Raw genomic sequence first — 19933 nt, 5'->3', positions numbered from 1 at the left:
CCTGAGGAGCTGGGATTACAGGCGTGCACCACTATGCCCGGCCAGTTTCTGTATTTTTAGTAGAGACGGGTTTCACCACGTTGGTCAGGCTGGTCTCAAACTCCTGACCCCGTGATCCGCCCACCTGGGCCTCCCAAAGTGCTGCGATTACAGGTGTGAGCCACCGTGCCTGGCCTTTTTTTTTTTTTTTTTTTTTTTTTGGAGTCAGGGTCTTGCTCTGTCACCAAGGCTGGCATACAGTGGCACAATCATGGCTCACTGCAGCCTCAACTTCTCAGGCTCAAGCAACCCTCCCATCTCAGCCTCCCCAGTAGTCAGGACAACTGGAGTGCGCCACCATGCCGAGCAATTTTTGTATTTTTTGTAGAGATGGGATTTTGCCATGTTGTCCAGGCTGGTCTCAAACTCCTGAGGTCAAGTGATCCACCCACGTCTGCTTCCCAAAGTGCTGGGATTACAGGCGTGAGACCCCGTGCCCAACCTAATCATAGTCTTACACCATCTCCATGGAAGGACTTGGGCTGCTGTTTTTATGGCTGAGTAGAAAGGTGTTGGAAATCAGATCTTCAGTTCAAAGTCATATATAAGTTGTTTAGAGACAGTCTTGAGATAGAAATTATAGAGACTAAACTGTTCCTCCTTATCCACCAGCCCGACTAAACTTTTTTTTAATTTGAGACAGAGTGAGTCTCTGTCACCCAGGTTGGAGTGCAGTGGCGCGATCTCAGCTCACTGTAACCTCCACCTCCTGGGTTTAAGCGATTCTCGTGCCTCAGCCTCCCAAGTAGCTGGGATTATAGGCACACAACTGTGCCTGGCTAATTTTTGTATTTTTAGTAGAGACGGGGTTTCACCGTGTTGGCCAGGCTAGTCTCAAACTCCTGACCTCAGGTGATCTGCCTGCCTCGGCCTTTCAAAGTGCTGGGATTACAGTCATGAGCCACTGCACCCGGCCTAAACTTTTAAAACATCTTTTTTTTTGGCCAGGAACGGTGGCTCATGCCTGTAACCCCAGCACTTTGGGAGTCCAAGGTGGAGGATCTCTGGAGCTCAGGAGTTTGAGACCAGCCTAGGCAACATAGGGAGACCCTGCTTCTGCAAAAATCCAAAAACTAGCTGGGCATGGTGGCTTATGCCCATGCTTCCAGCTACTTGGGAGGCTGAGACAGGAGGATCACTTGAGCCAAGGGGGTCAAGGCTGCAGAGAGCTGTGATACTGCTACTGCACTCCAGCCTGGGCAACAGAGTCAGACCCTGTCTCAATAAATAAATGAATAAGGTCTGGGCGTGGTAGCTTATGCCTGTAATCCCAGCACTTTAGGAGACCGAGGTGGGTGTATCACTTGAGGTCAGGAATTCAAGACCAGCCTGGCTAACATGATGAAACCCCATCTCTACTAAAAATACAAAAATTAACTAGGTGTGGTGGCACACGCTTGTCGTCCCAGCTATTCAGGAGGCTGAGGCAGGAGAGTCACTTGAACTTGGTAGGTGCAATGTAGCGTGGGCAATAGAGCAAGACTCCATCTCAAAAAATAAATAAATAAAACCTTTTTTGTTTTCAGATTCTAAAATGAAGAAAGTAAAAGCTGTAACTCCATTGCTGAAAAGATAGCCACTGTTAATGTTGAAAACCTTATTTATTTGAATAGCTGATACATGCACATGGTATACAATTTTAAAAATCCTTAAGGATATACAGTAGTAAAAAGAAGACTCCCTTGACCCTAGCTGCTTAGTTTCCTTTTCAGAGGCAATCACTGCTGCACTGTTTACATTTTCATATATTTGTTTCCTATGCCTTCTCTTCTCCCAAGTTTTATTATGAAAATTTGCAAGCATATATGTGCATTACTTAGTCATTTGGAAGTAAATTACAGACTCAATTACATTTCACCCCTAAGTGCTTCAGCATTCACCTCTTAAAATCATCATTCTCCTGTACTACGACTATTTAGTGATCACAACTAAGAAAATTTCCTCATGTCATCAATTATCCAGTTTATATTTAAGCTTCCTTAACTTGCTCCCCAAATGTCTTTTTGTTATTTTGGAACCAGAGTCCAGTCAAAGTTTGTGCACTGTTTACCTATGTCTCAGAAATCTCTCATGTTTTGGAATGGTTCGCTCAACTTTTTTTTTTTTTTTTTGAGAAAGAGTTTTGCTCTTGTTGCCCAGGCTGGAGTGCAATGGCGCGATCTTGGCTCACCGCAACCTCTGCTTCCCAGGTTCAAGCGAGTCTCCTGCCTCAGCCTCCTGAGTAGCTGGAATTAGAGGCATATGCCACCATGCCCGGCTAATTTTGTGTTTTTAGTAGAGACAAGGTTTCTCCATGTTAGTCAGGTTGGTCTGGAACTCCCCAACCTCAGGTGAGCCACCATGCCCGGCTCAACCTTTCTGTTTAGACACTGACTTTTTGAAAAGACCGGGCCATTTTTCTTTGAGAACATCCCACATTCTGTGTTTGTGTTAAGATTTCCTCATGGAAACCTTACTATGTTCCTCTATATTGTATTGCTGTATTTCCTAGGAACTGGAAGATAAGTCTAAAGGCTTGTTTAGATTCAAATTAGGCTGGATATGGTGGCTCATGCCTGTAATCCCAGCACTTTGGGAGGCCACGGTGGGAGGATCACTTGAGGCCAGGAGTTCAAGACTAGCCTGGGCAACACAGCAAGACCTTGTCTTTATTATAACAAAAAATTTAAAAAAGGAAAAAAATAGATTCAGGTTAAATATTTTTGGCAAGATACATCATAAATGATGCTGTGTGTTTCATATTGTATCACAACAGGAATACGCTCTTTTTTTAGATGGTGGTAAAATACACATAAAATTTCCTAAATTAACCATTTTTAAGTGTACAGTTCAGTAGTGTTAAATATATTCACGTTTTTGTGCAAACGATCTCTAGAACTTTTTCATCTTGCAAAACTGAAAATCTATACCCATTAAAAAACAACTCCCAGGCCAGGCGTGGTGGCTCATGCCTGTAATCCCAGCACTTTGGGAGGCCGAGGTGGGCGAATCACAAGGTCAGAAGATCGAGACCATCCTAGCCAACATGGTGAAACCCCGTCTCTACTAAAAATACAAAAAGTTAGCTGGGCGTGGTGATGTGTGCCTGTAATCCCAGCTATTCGAGAGGCTGAGGTGGGAGAATCCCTTGAACCAGGGAGTTGGAGGTTGTGGTGAGCTGAGATCACACCACTGCACTCCAGCCTGGCAACAGAGCAAGACTCCATCTCAAAAGACAAAAAACTCCCATTTTCCCCTCCTCCCAGCCTATTTTTAAATTTTACTTTATATTATTATTATTATTATTTTTTTTTTTTTGAGATGGAGTCTTACTCTGTTGCCCAGGCTGGAGTGCAATGGCACGATCTTGGCTCACTGCAGCCTCCACCTCCCAGGTTCAAGCGATTCTCCTGCCTCAGCCTTCCAAGTAGCTGAGATTACAGGCGCCCACCACCATGCCCAGCTAAGTTTTGTATTTTTTTAGTAGAGACAGGGTTTCACCATATTGGTCAGGCTGGTCTTGAACTCCTGACCTCAGGTGATCCACCTGCCTCGGCCTCCCAAAGTGCTGGGATTACAGGCGTGAGCCACCGTGCCCGGCCTACTTTATATTATTTTAACATCGTTGAGTTTTGTGTCTTGTTTGTTTCACCTATTGTGGGCTTTTGTCCATATCATTAAAGGTTGTAGAACTATCCATTCTGTGAATATACCATTTCTTTAGATTGGATTCTAGCTTCTTTTTTTAAATTATTCTTTCCTCTTTTTTTTTTTTTTTTTCACTATTTTTTTAAAGAGAGTCTTGCTCTGTCACCCAGGCTGGAGTGCAGTGGTGTCATCATAGCTCATGCAGCTCTGAACTCTTGAGCTCAAGCGATCCTCCCTCCTCAGCCTTCTGAGTAGGTGGGACTACAGGCGCATGCCACCATGCCCAGCTAATTTTTAAAGTTTTTGTAGAGACTGGGTTTTGCCTTGTTGTCCAAGCTGGTTTCAAACTCCTGGCCTCAAGCGATCTTCCTGCCTCGGCCTCCCAAAGTGCTGGGATTACAGGTGTGAGTCACTACGCTTGTCCTGGGTTCTAGCTTCTGGCTGCTATATAGTAACTGCAAAAGGACTATTTTCCCTAAGCCTTTGACCCAGAGCTTTGGTTGTGCTCAGTCTTTATGGGGACAGAGGAGTAGTCTCTCTTCCCATTAGTCTGAGTACTGAGTGATTAGGGGACATTTTTGTTCGTCTCAATATCTTTATTCCTTTTCCTCTCCTCTTCATCCTGACTTTCCGTCTACTGCCTCGTCCCTCTTCCCTTAGGTAAGTCAAATCTCATGGATGCCATCAGCTTTGTGCTAGGTGAAAAAACCAGCAACCTGCGGGTAAAGACCTTGCGGGACCTGATCCATGGAGCTCCTGTGGGCAAGCCAGCTGCCAACCGGGCCTTTGTCAGCATGGTCTACTCTGAGGAGGGTGCTGAGGACCGTACCTTTGCCCGTGTCATTGTAGGTGGGTGAGGCTTGCCAGAAGGCTCTCCTTGGGTCCTGGGAGGTGGCTAGACTAGTTGATTGGGACAGGAAGGAGGCCTGACCCTTGCCAACTCATGCATTGTCTTGTAGGGGGTTCTTCTGAGTACAAGATCAACAACAAAGTGGTCCAACTACATGAGTACAGTGAGGAATTAGAGAAGTTGGGCATTCTCATCAAAGCTCGTAACTTCCTCGTTTTCCAGGTGGGCGTTTTTAACAGTTATTGGCTATCTGGTTTTTGCCAGACCATGTCCCATCCCCACTCTGTCTGCTCCATCTCAGGCTTTATCATCTCTCCCTTGAACTAATGTAGCATCTTGTTCACTGAGCTTCCCAACTTCAGTCTGGCCCCTGAGCCAGGCTCATCTTATGAAGACACATTTGTTTTGTTTCCCCTCCCTTTTTTCCTTAAAACATTTCAGTGATTCCGTATTGCCTTACAATGGTGGTTCTTAAACTGTAGTCTCCAGACCAGCAGTATCAGCATTACCTGGTAACATGTTAGAAAATGCACATTCTCAGGCCCTATCCTAGACTTCCCTACTTGGAAGAAACTGTGGGGTGGGGCACAGCAATTTGTGTTTTACCAAGCTCTCCAGTTTATTATGATGTCGGCTGAAATTTGAGAACTATTGCCTTAGGATGAGATCCAAACTCCTAAGCCTATCATTTGGGAAACACCATCATCAAAATCCAAATACCATCTGCATGTTCTTCTCCAGCCTTGCACTCCAGCCTACTTAAACCATTTATGGTTCTGCAAATTCACCTGCTTTCTTTGGCCTACAGGTCTTTGCATATTAATTTTCCTCTACGTAGAATAACTTTTTCTGTTTTTTTTTTGTTTGTTTGTTTTTGTTTTGTTTTGTTTTTTTGAGATGGAGTTTTGCTTGTCACCCAGGCTGGAGTGCAGTGGCACGATCTTGGCTCACTGCAACCTCCACCTCCAGGGTTCAAGTGATTCTCCTGCCTCAGCCTCCCAAGTAGCTGGGACTACAGGCACCCGCCACCATGCCTGGCTAATTTTTGTATTTTTGGTAGAGATGCAGTTTTACCATTTTGGCTAGGCTGGTCTTGAACTCCTGATCTCAGGTGATCTGCCTGCCTCAGCCTCCCAAAGTGCTGGGATTACAGGTGTGAGCCACTGCACCCGGCCACCTTTTCTCTTTTATTTTCTTGGTTAGTTTCCCTCTATCTTCCAAACTCAGCACAGATGTCACCTTTGGGAAGCCTTCTGAGATAGATATCCCTATCAGTCTCCTACCCCCAAGCTTCATTTTGTCCTTTTCCTGTGCTGCTTCTGTTACTGCACATAACACTTTGTTGTCTTTGTCCCTTTGGCTCCCTGTGTTCCTCAGAGGGCAAGGAATTTGTCCTCAAAGCCCAGTGTGAAATGTGGCACCAGGGGCATGGGAGAGAGAAAGTTGGTAACTTTTTCTGGATGAAGGAGTGGAAGTGGGTAAGGTGAACTGGGTTGGCTGGGGTCTGAAGTGGAAGAGTGTTTCAACCTTTACTAGGGTGCTGTGGAATCTATTGCCATGAAGAACCCCAAAGAGAGGACAGCTCTATTTGAAGAGATTAGTCGTTCTGGGGAGCTGGCGCAGGAGTATGACAAGCGAAAGAAGGAAATGGTGAAGGCTGAAGAGGACACACAGTTTAATTACCATCGCAAGAAAAATATTGCGGCTGAACGCAAGGAAGCAAAGCAGGAGAAAGAAGAGGTAGGTGGCCAAGCTACCTCTTGGCTCTGAGGGACCAGGATGGAGCCAGTGCCTTATCGATGCACCCCTGCCACCATTCCCCTGTTTGCACAGGCTGACCGCTACCAGCGCCTGAAGGATGAGGTAGTACGGGCTCAGGTACAGCTGCAGCTCTTTAAGCTTTACCATAATGAAGTGGAAATTGAGAAGCTCAACAAGGAACTGGCCTCAAAGAACAAGGAGATCGAGAAGGACAAGAAGCGTATGGACAAGGTGGAGGATGAGCTGAAGGAGAAGAAGAAGGAGCTGGGCAAAATGATGCGGGAGCAGCAGCAGATTGAGAAGGAGATCAAGTAAGAGGCAGACCTGGGCCTGCGACTTGTGGGAAGCCAAGAGGCCGTGCTGTTTATTAGGGTTCCTCTGAGCCCGGAGTTCAGTACCTGTACTCATTTCTCTGTTATTCTCCTGACTTGCTTTTGTAAGAACCAGGCACATTTCTTGACTTGCAGTTTAGACAAATAGAATATTTAAGCACTCAGGCCCTGGGTAGACAGGTGCTCAGATGAGGGAGAACTCAAAAGGGGTGGTGGCCTTGCCAAGAAAGAGGAACCAGTGTGAGGCCGAGCCAATGGAGTGGCTGAGAAGGCCTTCCTAGAAGAGGAAACTGAAGCTAGAAGTTTAAAGGATAGGAATTTGAGGGGCCAACTAAGTAAATACAGGATGTTCTTGGGAGTTGTTAATGAGCTTCTTGGCCAGGGTTGAGGCAGAGTTGGTAGCTTTGCCTTATGGAGTGGCTGGAATGCCAGGCTGAAGTCATACCTTTCAGGGAGTAGTCAGACTGCCGCTTTTTTTCAGGATCTGTGGGGCATTACGCCCTTGTTCTTTTAAGTAATTCCCTGAGGTTGTCTCAGGGGCTCAAGCTCTCCTTTGGGTGAAAAGCCTGGGAACCCTCCCTTCTTCCATAGTGCTCACTGGTTTCCCCCACCCCTCTGGCAAAAGGGAGAAGGACTCAGAATTGAACCAGAAGCGGCCTCAGTACATCAAAGCCAAGGAGAACACCTCCCACAAAATCAAGAAGCTGGAAGCAGCCAAGAAGTCTCTGCAGAATGCTCAGAAGCACTACAAGAAGCGTAAAGGTGACATGGATGAGCTGGAGAAGGAGATGCTGTCAGTGGAGAAGGCCCGGCAGGAGTTTGAAGAACGGATGGAAGAAGAGAGTCAGAGTCAGGGCAGAGATTTGACCTTGGAGGAGAATCAGGTAAGCTGTGGAAGGGGTTGGCAGGGAGGAGATCCCTGGGCTGACATCTGCTGACTTGGTCATCCCTGTTCTCCTTCCCTGTCCCTAACACAGGTGAAGAAATACCACCGGTTGAAAGAAGAAGCCAGCAAGAGAGCGGCTACCCTGGCCCAGGAGCTGGAGAAATTCAATCGAGACCAGAAAGCTGACCAGGACCGTCTGGATCTGGAAGAACGGAAGAAAGTAGAGACAGAGGTGGGCTATAGTTATAAGATTAGGGATGATGGTCCACAGAAAAGGATATAGGTTGAGCATCCCAAATCCAAAATAAAATCCAAAATCTGAAACGTTTCTGGTCCCAAGCATTTTAGATTAGAGTTACCCAACCTGTAATGTTAATCTTTTTTTTTTTTTTTGAGACAGAGTTTTGCTCTTGCCCAGGCTGGAGTGCAGTGGTGCGATCTCAGCTCACCACAACCTTTGCCTCCCGGGTTCAAGCAATTCTCCTGCCTCAGCCTCCTGAGTAGCTGGGACTACAGGCGCGCACCACCATGTTCGGCTAATTTTTGTATTTTTAGTAGAGACAGGGTTTCACTATGTTGGCCAGGCTGGTCTCCAACTCCTGATCTTGTGATCCACCCACTTCGGCCTCCCAAATTGCTGGGATTACAGGCCTGAGCCACTGTGCCTGGCCATGATAATCTTAATGATAATGACAGTAGCTCACATCTGTTGAGCACTTACTGTATGATAGGCAATGTTCTTTACATGTATTCACTCATTTAATTCTTTATTTATGATTATCTTTATGGAATGGCTACCATTACCCTATTTTATGAATGAGGAAATTACAACACAGAGTAATTTGCCTAAGGTCACAAGATTATTGTTATTTTTGAGACAGAGTCTTTCTCTGTCATGCAGGCTGAGGTGCAGCCATGCGACCATGGCTCACTGCATCCTCGACTTCCCAGGCTTAAGCAATCTTCCAACCAGAGCCTCCCGAGTATCCAGCACTACTCGTGCTTGCCACCATGCTTGGCTACTTTTTTTTTTTTTTTTTGAGACAAAGTTTCACTCTGTTGCCCAGGCTGGAGTGCAGTGGCATGATCTCAGCTCACTGCATCCTCTGCCTGTTGGGTTCAAATGATTCTTTTTATTTTTTTATTTTTATTTTTATTGTTTTTTGAGATGCAGTTTCTCTCTTGTTGCCCAGGCTAGAGTGCAGTGGTGCCATCTCGGCTCACTACAACCTCTGCCTCCCGGGTTCAAGCAATTCTCCTGCCTCAGCCTCCCAAGTAGCTGAGATTACAGGCACCAGCCACCATGCCCAGCTAATTTTTGTATTTTTAGTAGAGACGGGGTTTCACCTTGTTGGTCAGGCTGGTCTCGAACTTCTGACCTCAGGTGATCCACTCGCCTTGGCCTCCTAAAGTGCTGGGATTACAGGTGTGAGCCAACGCACCCAGCCCAGTTCAAGTGATTCTTGTGTCTCAGCCACTCTAGTAGCTGGGATGACAGGTGGGTGCCACCACACCTGGCTAAATTTTTTGTAGTTTTAGTAGAGATGGGATTTCACCATGTTGATCAGGCTGGTCTTGAACTCCTGAACTCAAGTGATCTGCCTGCCTCGGCCTCCTAATTTTTTTATTTTTGTAGAGTCAGGGTTTCTGCTTGTTGCCCAGGCTGGTCTTAAACTCCTGCCTGCCTCTGCGATCAGCCTGCCTTGGCCTCCCAAAGTGTTGGGATTACAGGCGTGAGCCACCGTGCCCAGCCACTCACATAACTATTAAGTATCAGAACCAGACCCTGGGCAGTGTAGCTCTAAAGCCCACACTCTTACCAAATATACTTTACTTACTGCCTCCCTGATATCAATATTGTAATAACAACGATAGAAAGTTGTCATAGTGTCCCAGGAGTGTACAGTGTTCCAGGCATTCTGCTAAGCACTTTTAAATATTTAAAAGAATGTTGGCCAGGCGTGGTGGATCACTTGAGGCCAGAAGTTTGAGATCAGCCTGAGCTGAACACAGCGAGACCCTGACACAGTGAGACCCTGTCTCACTGTGTTGAACTGCAGTTCTTCCTCTTAGAAGCGGTGCTTTTTTAAACCTCTCCGAGCCTCATTTCCCCCAATAATAAAAATGGGATTGGCAACCTGTCTTTACAGGGCTGCTGGGAAAATCGTGTGACAGTGAGTGTAAGTGCTCAGGAGATGAGTTCCCTCTCTGCTCTTACCACAGAGCCAGGGTAAAGGCGCTTGATGCTTTCCATTATCTCTGCCTTTCGCTGCTGGCGGCTGCTCTCCTAATAATTTTTTATTATTTTAAATAAATAATTTATTTAAAAATAAATTTTTAAAATTTATTAAATTTTAAAAAATAATAAAAATTTTTAAAAAAGAATGTGATAGTCATTAATATTAATAGCAACCCTATATTAAGCACTTAATGTGTATTCTATGCAGTGGAGATTACCCACATTTTGCAGATGAGGAAACAGAGGTACAGAAAGGCCTGTGAAGCTTTATCTTGATTTGAGCCTCCATGGTTGGTGAAGAAGATGCCTTGGCTGGGTAGAACACCTGTGAGAGGTTCTGGAGCTCTGGGAGGCCCCCATCATCAGTTAGTAGATCAAACCGAACACCACCTATGTCTGCTTTTTAGTAGGCCTCCTATATTAGTGACAGATTGTCCTGGACTGTTTGGCTCTTGGATGAGTGGGCACATAAAGGGTGTTATCTAGGGCCCCCATGGTCTTGGCGTAAACTTGTGCAGCCCCTGATGATGGAATATGTTTGTTTCCCAGGCCAAGATCAAGCAAAAGCTGCGGGAAATTGAAGAGAATCAGAAGCGGATTGAGAAACTGGAGGAATACATCACCACTAGCAAGTATGTAGCTCAGCAACTGTCCCCCTTACTTCCAGGCCTGTTCTTGTGACCCTACATACCTGCCCCTCTTCATGCAGGACCCCCAGAGCTCTGAGCCAGGAGTATTTTCTCACCAGCAGGAGTAACTCCTGTGTGCCCTCACTTTGTAGGCAGTCCCTAGAAGAGCAGAAGAAGCTAGAGGGGGAGCTGACAGAGGAGGTGGAGATGGCCAAGCGGCGTATTGATGAAATCAATAAGGAGCTGAACCAGGTGATGGAGCAGCTAGGGGATGCCCGCATCGACCGCCAGGAGAGCAGCCGCCAGCAGCGAAAGGCAGAGATAATGGAAAGCATCAAGCGCCTTTACCCTGGCTCTGTGGTAAGAACAGAGAGGGAACTCATTTCTTGAGCACTTACACTCACTGTCACACGATTTTCCCAGCAGCCCTGTAAGGACAGGGTTGCCAATCCCATTTTTATTGTTGGGGGAAATGAGGCTCGGAGAGGTTTAAAAAAGCACCGCTTCTAAGAGGAAGAACTGCAGTTCAAACCCAACTTGTTCTAAGCTCATGTTCTTTTTTTTTTTTTTAATTTTTCAACCTGTCATACTAGGCAATCATGTTGTTTTCATCATACCAATTGTGTCTTTCTGAAGGTTTTGTCTTGCTATGTCTATGCCTCTGGGAGGGGAATTGGAAAACCAGGAAAGATTTTGGAAGCAGGTGGGGCCATGGGGCTGGAATTTCTCTCCCAGGAAGTAGCTCGGTGCAGTCTTCTAAATGGGCTCCCTTGGCATGTATTAAGTGGCCCAGTAACTTTTAGGGACACCCTGAGCTTTATCAGATCTCTTGATCTTTTGGCCTCTTTCACCAAATCCTGAGTTCCCAGGTTCCCTGAATATTATCCCATACCTGGGTTCAACTTAGTTTGGTTCCACTAATATTTCCCTATCACTTCTCTAGACACTGCTGGAGAGATAAGTATGATTAGAGTCAGTCCCTGCCCCCTTAATCTGATAGTTCTTAGGGAACCAGGCTTGGTTTTGGAGGCTGCGGGAAGGGAACTGGTAAAAGAGATTGACTGATTGATTGATTTTGAGATGGAGTCTCGCTCTGTCGCCCAGGCTGGAGTGCAGTGGCACAACCTCGGCTCACTGCAATCTCTGCCTCCTAGGCTCAAGTGATTCTCCTGCCTCAGCCTCCCAAGTAGCTGAGATTACAGGTGCCCACCACCATGCCCAGCTAATTTTTTTGTATTTTTAGTAGAGACGGGGTTTCATCATGTTGGCCAGGCTGGTTTTAAACTCCTGACCCCAAGTGATCTGCCCGCCTCGGCCTCCCAAAGTGGTAGGGGTTACAGGCGTGAGCCACCACGCCCAGCCAGATGTATTTCGCTAAGTGCTTGTGAGAATTTGAAATAATATATATATTTGGCATAGTTCCTGGGTGGTGGTGGTCTGTAAAATGGTAAATGTGAGGTTTAGAAAGATGATTCTGGATTCAGACACGACTGCCTGAAGTCATTGCTTGGGAGCCAGAATAGGCTTTTCCTTTACAGCATGGGGGCTGTGTTCTTCTGTGAGATAGGAAAAAACCAAAGTGTTTTTTCTACTCTCACACAACCAGCACAACACTTCACTTCTGACACCAGAAGTGTGGGGGTTTTTCCTCACACAGCAAGCAATTCTCCAGCAGACACCAGCTGGGTGACCTATAATTCACTTCAGCTCTGACACTATTTATCTGGAGATAGCATCAGATCCTGTGGGTTAGGGGCTCAGTCCAAGACTTTAGATGTCAATTGCAAGTCTCAGGTTGTGACTTGTGGTTCTGACTGACCTGCTATAAATTACAGTTCCCAAGAATCCCTCTCTGGGTTCGATTAATTTACTAGTGCAGCTCACAGAACTCAGGAAAATGTTTTACTTATGTTTACCCATTTATTATGAAGGATATTACAAAGGATACAGAGAACAGCCAGATGGATGCATAAGGCAAGGTATGGGGGAAGAGATGTGAAGCTTCCATGCCCAATCTGGGCAAGCCACCCTCCAGGTACCCCCACACAGGGGCTTCATTATGTAGGCATGATTGATCAGATCATCAGCCATCAATGATCAGTTCAACCTTCAGCCCCTCTCCCCTCCTGAAGGTTGCGGGGGTGGAGCTAAGAGTCCCAAATCTAATCCTGCCTTGGTCTTTCTGGTAACCAGCCCCTATCCAGAAGCTATCTATGGGCCTCCAGCCATAATCATCTCATTAACATACAAAAGACACTGCTCGTTCCTGAGATTCTAAGGGTTTTAGGAGTTGTGTGTCAGGAACTTGCGGGTAGAAGACTAAATATATATTTCATAAAACCACAGTCCACTTTGATCTTCAAACACAGATCCCTTACATCAGAACAATCATGTAATAAATAGAAAGATGCTGGGAGCGGTGGCTCACGCCTGTAATCCTCGCACTTTGGGAGGCCGAGGCGGGCAGATCATCGGAGGTCAGGAGTTTGAGATCAGCCTGGCCAACATGGTGAAACCCCGTCTCTACTAAAAATACAAAAATTAGCCGGGCATGGTGGCAGGCACCTGTAACCCCAGCTACTCGGGAGGCTGAGGCAGGAGAATCACTTGAACCTGGGAGGTGGAGGTTGCAGTGAGCCAAGATTGCGCCACTGCACTTCAGCGTGGGCAACAGAGTAAGACTCCGTCTCCAGAAAAAAGTAGAAAGATACTGGCACATTACTAGAATCCCATTCAGTCATTAATTAATAATTAGTCTAGTCCATGATCATGTCATATAAAAATGTCTCCTAGGGTGAGGCCATTCAGGTTTGCAGGCTTCTATTCAATCTTGTTAGGTTCCAAAACCAGGAGTGTTCTCAGCAAACATAGCTTCACACTTTCAGGCATCTGGGATAATTGTGCTAAGAGACAATATCATCTCTTGCTCTGAACCTCTTTTGAGGTGTTAATGTAATATTGAGTTTCCCTCATTATGTAACTCATTTATTCATTTCTTTACCTCCCTTCTCTTACCCAAACTTTTCCACCTTTCAGAGGGACATTAGGATTGGCCACTGTGCTGATCTAGAGTGCACACAGCAAGCTAGTCTGCAGTTGCCTCCTCCTCAGTCCATACAGTCCCATTCAGATAGGGTAGGGTTACGTGGGTACAGAACTAGTGGGCTGTCTTTTTTGTTGGTTTTGAGACAGGGTCTCATTATGTTGCCCAGGCTGGTCTTGAACTCCTGGGCTTAAGCTATCCTCCCACTGCAACCTCCCAAGTAGGTAGGATTACAAACACACACCACCATGCTTGGTATTGGATTATCTTAACTACTAGGCAATACAGTTGCAGTCACTTCCTGATATAGATTCTAGTCTGTCCCCCTTTCCATACTGGGAATTAGGATTCCTAAGCCAGCTTCCAAAAGCTTCATACTTCAGTTTTCCCTTCCTACTTTACTCAGTACGGCCGCCTCATTGACCTATGCCAGCCCACACAAAAGAAGTATCAGATTGCTGTAACCAAGGTTTTGGGCAAGAACATGGATGCCATTATTGTGGACTCGGAGAAGACAGGCCGGGACTGTATTCAGTATATCAAGGAGCAGCGTGGGGAGCCTGAGACCTTCTTGCCTCTTGACTACCTGGAGGTGAGGCTTGTTGGGGATTGGGTCAGGCCAGTGTTCAAGGGTCCCTCCTCTAGTACTCCGTGTTTGTGTTCTGCCACTGACTGAGCTTCTCCCCACAGGTAAAGCCTACAGATGAGAAACTCCGGGAGCTGAAGGGGGCCAAGCTAGTGATTGATGTGATTCGCTATGAGCCACCTCATATCAAAAAAGCCCTGCAGTATGCTTGTGGCAATGCCCTTGTCTGTGACAACGTGGAGGATGCCCGCCGCATTGCCTTTGGAGGCCACCAGCGCCACAAGGTGTGGATTCCCTTGCCCAGGTTGGAGCTGGACAGACTCAGTACTGGAGATTCATTTGTTCAGCTTCTCCCCCTCTTCTCTCTTCCCCCTGCTGTGTGTAGACAGTGGCACTGGATGGAACCCTATTCCAGAAGTCAGGAGTGATCTCTGGTGGGGCCAGTGACCTGAAGGCCAAGGCGCGGCGCTGGGATGAGAAAGCAGTAGACAAGTTGAAAGAGAAGAAGGAGCGCTTGACAGAGGAGCTGAAAGTAAGCCACAGGCAGTGCTGTTTTTAGCAGTGGGAGTCCTAAGCCTAGGTCAGCCACCACCTTACCACCTAGCCCTTCTTTCTTGTTCCCTTCAGGAGCAGATGAAGGCAAAACGGAAAGAGGCAGAGCTGCGTCAGGTGCAGTCTCAGGCCCATGGACTGCAGATGCGGCTCAAGTACTCCCAGAGTGACCTAGAACAGACCAAGACACGACATCTAGCTCTGAATCTGCAGGTGGGGCCTGGCCTTCAGCCCTGTTCTCCAAAGGCCATCCACACTTTCCTGGCCTAGGTTTCTCTGGGGGTGGGGAACTTGTTTCACTTCCCCGTCTCCTCCCAGCCTGCCACAGGAAGTCAAGTATAGCATAGAGTCAGACAGCCAGGGGTTCAGAGCTTGGCTCTGCCTTGAGTATGACATTAGGCAGTAATTTCACCTCTCAGTGTCAACCTTCACATCTTTATCTGTGAAATGCGAGTTAAGATAATACCTACTCGGCCGGGCACGGTGGATCACCTGTGGATCACCTGAGGTCAGGAGTTGGAGACCAGCCTGGCCAACCCTGTCTCTACTACAAATACAAAAAATTAGCCGGGCGTGGTGGCAGGCGCCTGTAATCCCAGCTTCTTGGGAGGCTGAGGCAGGAGAATTGCTTGAACCCAGGAGGTGGAGGTTGCAGTGAGCCGAGATCGTGCCATTGTACTCCAGCCTGGGTGACAGAGCGAGACTCTGTCTCAAAATAAATAAATGATACCTACTTTATAGGGTCATTATTGAATGAGTTAACATGTAAAGTGCTTAAGACTACCATGTGTTCAGTTTATGTTATGTGCTATTGTTAGCATAATTTATTCATTCAACAAATTTGAATTTTTGAAAGTGAACTATGGGCATTTCAGTCCCTGCTTGTGGTAGTGGGGCGGGGGGAGGGTACTGTTCTAGGTATATTCATGTGGTTTTTTTTTTTTTTTTTTTTTTTTATTGAGTACTTCCCCAGACCGCGCTAGAGGTTTTATATGTAGTGTGTGTATTTATATATCTCTTTCTAAACTCAAAAAATCTAAACTGAATTCTGAATCAAGTAGATCAAACATTGGGACCTATACCTAATGATGTTTACTGTGTGCCCAGCCCTGTGGATTGAAGCTGGCTGAACTGGATGGCAGGGAAGAAGCCATGTGATGGCTTCAGTGCAACATCATGGAGACTTGACTAGGGCAGTTGTGCTAAGCCAGGTTCTCTCAGTTGTGGAGAGCTAGCCCTTCCTGACTGTGGGGCCAATGCAGTCAAGGTAGCTTTTTCTCCAAGGAGCCTGGTCTGCTTTGTCCTCTCAACCCATTGCCTGTAGGAAAAATCCAAGCTGGAGAGTGAGCTAGCCAACTTTGGGCCTCGCATTAATGATATCAAGAGGATCATTCAGAGCCGAGAGAGGGAAATGAAAGACTTGAAGGAGAAGATGAACCAGGTTGGTAGGGTGTGGGCCATGCCAGCGTGTGCGTCAGGGCAGGACTGGGACTGGAAGCAGGACAGACTAAAAGGGCCGATGCCCTCCCTGGCTTCTCTTCTCAGGTAGAGGATGAGGTGTTTGAAGAGTTTTGTCGGGAGATTGGTGTGCGCAACATCCGGGAGTTTGAGGAAGAGAAGGTGAAACGGCAGAATGAAATCGCCAAGAAGCGGTAGGTGGGAGGATTGGTAGAAGAGATTGGGATGCCCTTGAGCCTCTAGCTTGACATCCTTGGAAAACCAGATGCTGTCATAGGCAAGGGTCAGCTCTTAGAACTATGTGAGTTTTTGTAGGTAGGCCTTGAAGAACAGAAATCAGGAGGGCAGTATGGTATAGTTATAGTGGTTAAGAGTGCCAACTCTAAACTTGATTTTCTGGATTCCTGGATTACAACCCCAGCTCCACAACTCGTTATCTTTGGCAGTGACTTGACTTCTGTAAGCTGCAGTATCTGCAAAATGGTATAATGATACCTATCTCATGGCATTGTTGGGAGGATCAGGTGAAATAATCTTTTTTTTTTTTTTTTAAGATTACCTGTTTTACCTTTTTTTTTTTTTTTTTTTTTTTTTTGAGATAGGGTCTCACTCTGTTTCCGAGACTGGAGTGCAGTGTCAATCTTGACCTTCCCAGGCTCAGGTGGTCCTCCCACCTCAGCCTCCTGAGTAGCTAGGACTACAGGTGTTTGCCACCACGCCCGGCTAATTTTTCTTTTTTTGTTTTTTTTTTGTTGTTATTGTAGAGATGGGGTTTTGCCATGTTGCCCAGGCTGGTCTTGATCTCCTGGGCTCAAGTGATCCTCCTGCCTCAGCCTCCCAAAGTGCTAGGATTACAGGTGTGAGCCATATTGCCGGCCTTTTTTTTTTTTTTTTTTTTTTTTTTTGAGATGGAGTCTCGCTCTGTCGCCCAGGCTGGAGTGCAGTGGCATGATCTTGGCTCACTGCATCCTCCGCCTTCTGGGCTCCCGTGTTCATGCAATTCTCCTGCCTTAGCCTCCCAAGTAGCTGGGACTATAGGTGTACACCACCATGCCTGGCTAATTTTTCGTATTAGTAGAGATGGGGTTTCACCATGCTGGCCAGACTGGTCTCGAACTCCTGACCTCGTGATCCACCAGCCTTGGCCTCCCAAAGTGCTGGGATTACAGGATGAGCCACCACGCCTGGCCCCAACCCCCGCCTGGCTTTTTTTTTTTTTTTTACCTTTTTAAAGGGTATTTAGCAGCTTACATATCATCTACTAAGAGCAAGAAATAGTAGCTTTTGTTGTTATTATCATAATGGGCAATGTGAGGTGGAGGGAGGCGGGAGATGAAATTCTTGGTTGAAACAATAGCCAGAAGAAAATAATCTTCTCATTTTTCCTCACTTTAGTTGATTCATTCATTCAACAAACCTTTGTTGAGTACCTACCTTGTGCCAGGTTGTCTTGTGCTAGGTATTGGAAGGGGGACAAGGGAGATGGAGGTAAGACAGATGAACACAGCACAGTCTTTGCTGAAGGAGGTCATCCCTTGTACCCTGGGCTTCAGTTAGCAGTTTAGCCCTTTGCCCATACAGAATTGAATCAGACTCTGTTTCTTTCCTCAGGAAACATATAGAGTACTGGGGGAAACATCAATTTGAGGACAGTGTGATCAATGGTGTAATTAAGGTAGATACAAAATACTGAAGAAATTTTCAAGGAACTGCAAATCAACAACAGGAAAAATAAAAAACAATGACAAGAAACCCAATAGAAATGTGGCAAAGTACTTAATGATACCCAATGCGATGAAAAAAGTTAAAAAAAAAAAAAAAAGTGGCAAAGAATATAGATAGGCTTTCATGGAAAGAGAAGTTCAAGTGGCTAATGACCATAGGAATTGAGGTCTAACCTCTTAATCAGAGAAATGCAAATTAAAAAGTCTAACAGTAGTAGGTGGAAATCTATAGATGTCCTGTGTAGTATGTGAAAAAAATACATGTGTATATATATACATATATATATATTATAACCTATGGGTATATATCCCAGAGAGAGTCTTGCCATAGGGTCCCAAAGAGATACACATTCAGTGTCATTCATCTTGGCATAACTTGTAGTAGTGGGACATTGGTGGCAATGTAGATGGCCATTACTGGGGGAAGCATAAGTCAAATGAATATATAGACTGGAATACTGTGTGGGAGTTCACAGCAGGAACTAGATTTATGGGCAGTAATGGATAACTTATAAACCTGGTATTGACCAGAAAAAAGAATAAAATTTTTAATGCAGTAGATTTGTGTAAATTTTAGAACCAAGACATTTTACAAGGATATGCATTTTTAAGGAATGCATGTGTGTATGTCACTTTGTGGTGCATGTTCACAGCAGGGAAGGTAATGGGAATGGAAATTGGGGATTGAAACAAAGAGGACAAGGGAAGGGTCTTGCCCAGGCAGTGATGATAAGTGTGTTATGAACTGTGGGATATGATTAACTTGCTTCTGCACCTGAAGTCTAAAAAGGGAGGAACCCAACAAAGTGTAATAGAAACTAGGAACCTGCTCAGAACCGTCAGGAAAGGTTTTACAAAACAGGGAGTGATGACTGGAGACCTGAAGAGTGAGTAGGATTTAGCCAGCCAGGCAGCGACAGAAAAAGTGAATTCCAGGCAGAGAGAACAGCATGCTTGGAGGTGTGAGAGAGCATGCCTTGTTCTGGATACTAAGTAGTTTTTAATGTCTGGAGCATAAAAGCAGGGTCAGGAAGAAGGTAGGGAGTGGTGGAGAGGTCAGCAGGGGCCGGATCACAGAGGCCTTTATGAGTCATACTTAGGAGATTGGATATAAAATTGCATAGCTCAAAATTATAGAGTTAGTTACATTTCATTTGGATTATAGTGGCTAATAGGTTTAAGCTGCTAGCATGACATCTGGCAGCATCTGTCACACCATATTAGGAGTTGGAGAGGGCAATTGGAAGTTAGTCCTGCCTGGCCTGCCAGTGACTGTGTATGCTGGTTGCATACTCTTGAGTTTCTGAAGAGATGGAGAGGAGGACAATAGCAGGAATCCAGTATTTTCTCCATGTTTTTGTACTATCCAAGTTCTGCCCTTTAAGAGGTTCTGGGACCTTGGGGCAGAAGTTGGGATGCTCTAGTTGAAGCCCTTGGACAAAAGTAAGCTGAGTACAGTCAATATACCTGGTGATAATGGTAACTAAAATTGATTGAGTAGTTATCATGGACCCGGTGTGGTTCTAAGGACTTTATACATATTAACTCATTTAAAAATTTCCCAATAACCCTAAGGTAAGTATTATTATGATGTTCATTTTGCAGATGGGGAAACAGGCCTGGAGAGTATAACCAACTTGCCTGAATTACATTACTAGTAAGTGGCAGAGTTGAGATGCCAGTCTTCTTAATCCACTACATTATGTTGCAGTGGTGGTATACTAGAAAGAGCCCAGGTTTTGGTGTTAAATCTGGGTTTCAGTCTCACATGTGCCATTTACCAGCTATGTGGCCTTGGGCAAGGTCTTTTACCTCTTGGCCTAAGTTTTCCTCATTTGTAAAATTAGGATAATAATGCCTACTTGCAGAGCTGTTGATTAGAGGATTAGAGATAATGTATGTAAAGTACATGGAAGCCTAATAAATAGGAATTACCATAGCTGGTGGAATCAGATAGACTCTTTTATGCCTCCTTGTAGGAACTTGGAGGGCGCTGGGGTCTTCAGTGTTTAAAGAGGGATAAATAAGGTTTGGCCAAATCTTCCCTGCCTTATGCCATGTCCACAGGGCTAGGCTGAGGAACTTAGTTCTTCAGCTTCAGGGGACCGTTTTACGTGCATATGGATGGATGAAGCAAGTTGTGACTGAAAATCAGTAACTCTGGGTCCCTGAGCCCTGGGTCTAGTTTCCCTTTCTTCCCATAGTTG

General features: G+C 45.7%; 1 protein-coding gene across 3 annotated transcripts in view; it reads left to right on the top strand.

Moving 5' to 3' along the window:
• SMC1A (structural maintenance of chromosomes 1A) overlaps window positions 1–19933 on the top strand; it is a 44487-nt gene that overhangs the window by 2937 nt on the left and 21617 nt on the right. The window contains exons 2-15 of one of the 3 annotated variants that reach the window (XM_054472368.2): window positions 4327–4515; window positions 4626–4738; window positions 6053–6256; window positions 6350–6588; window positions 7235–7493; window positions 7587–7727; window positions 10284–10366; window positions 10516–10723; window positions 13813–13998; window positions 14097–14276; window positions 14378–14524; window positions 14620–14757; window positions 15869–15989; window positions 16094–16196. In XM_054472368.2, coding sequence (XP_054328343.1) covers window positions 4327–4515; window positions 4626–4738; window positions 6053–6256; window positions 6350–6588; window positions 7235–7493; window positions 7587–7727; window positions 10284–10366; window positions 10516–10723; window positions 13813–13998; window positions 14097–14276; window positions 14378–14524; window positions 14620–14757; window positions 15869–15989; window positions 16094–16196 — 2311 coding nt within the window. Of the gene's footprint in view, window positions 1–4326; window positions 4516–4625; window positions 4739–6052; window positions 6257–6349; window positions 6589–7234; window positions 7494–7586; window positions 7728–10283; window positions 10367–10515; window positions 10724–13812; window positions 13999–14096; window positions 14277–14377; window positions 14525–14619; window positions 14758–15868; window positions 15990–16089; window positions 16197–19933 lie in introns of all 3 variants that reach the window. The other 2 variants (XM_054472369.2, XM_063660038.1) reach the window with 2 other exon arrangements.

This window comes from Pongo pygmaeus, chromosome X, assembly GCF_028885625.2.
Source record: "Pongo pygmaeus isolate AG05252 chromosome X, NHGRI_mPonPyg2-v2.0_pri, whole genome shotgun sequence".
Taxonomy (NCBI): domain Eukaryota; kingdom Metazoa; phylum Chordata; class Mammalia; order Primates; family Hominidae; genus Pongo; species Pongo pygmaeus.
This window is presented reverse-complemented; position numbering and strand designations above follow the sequence as displayed.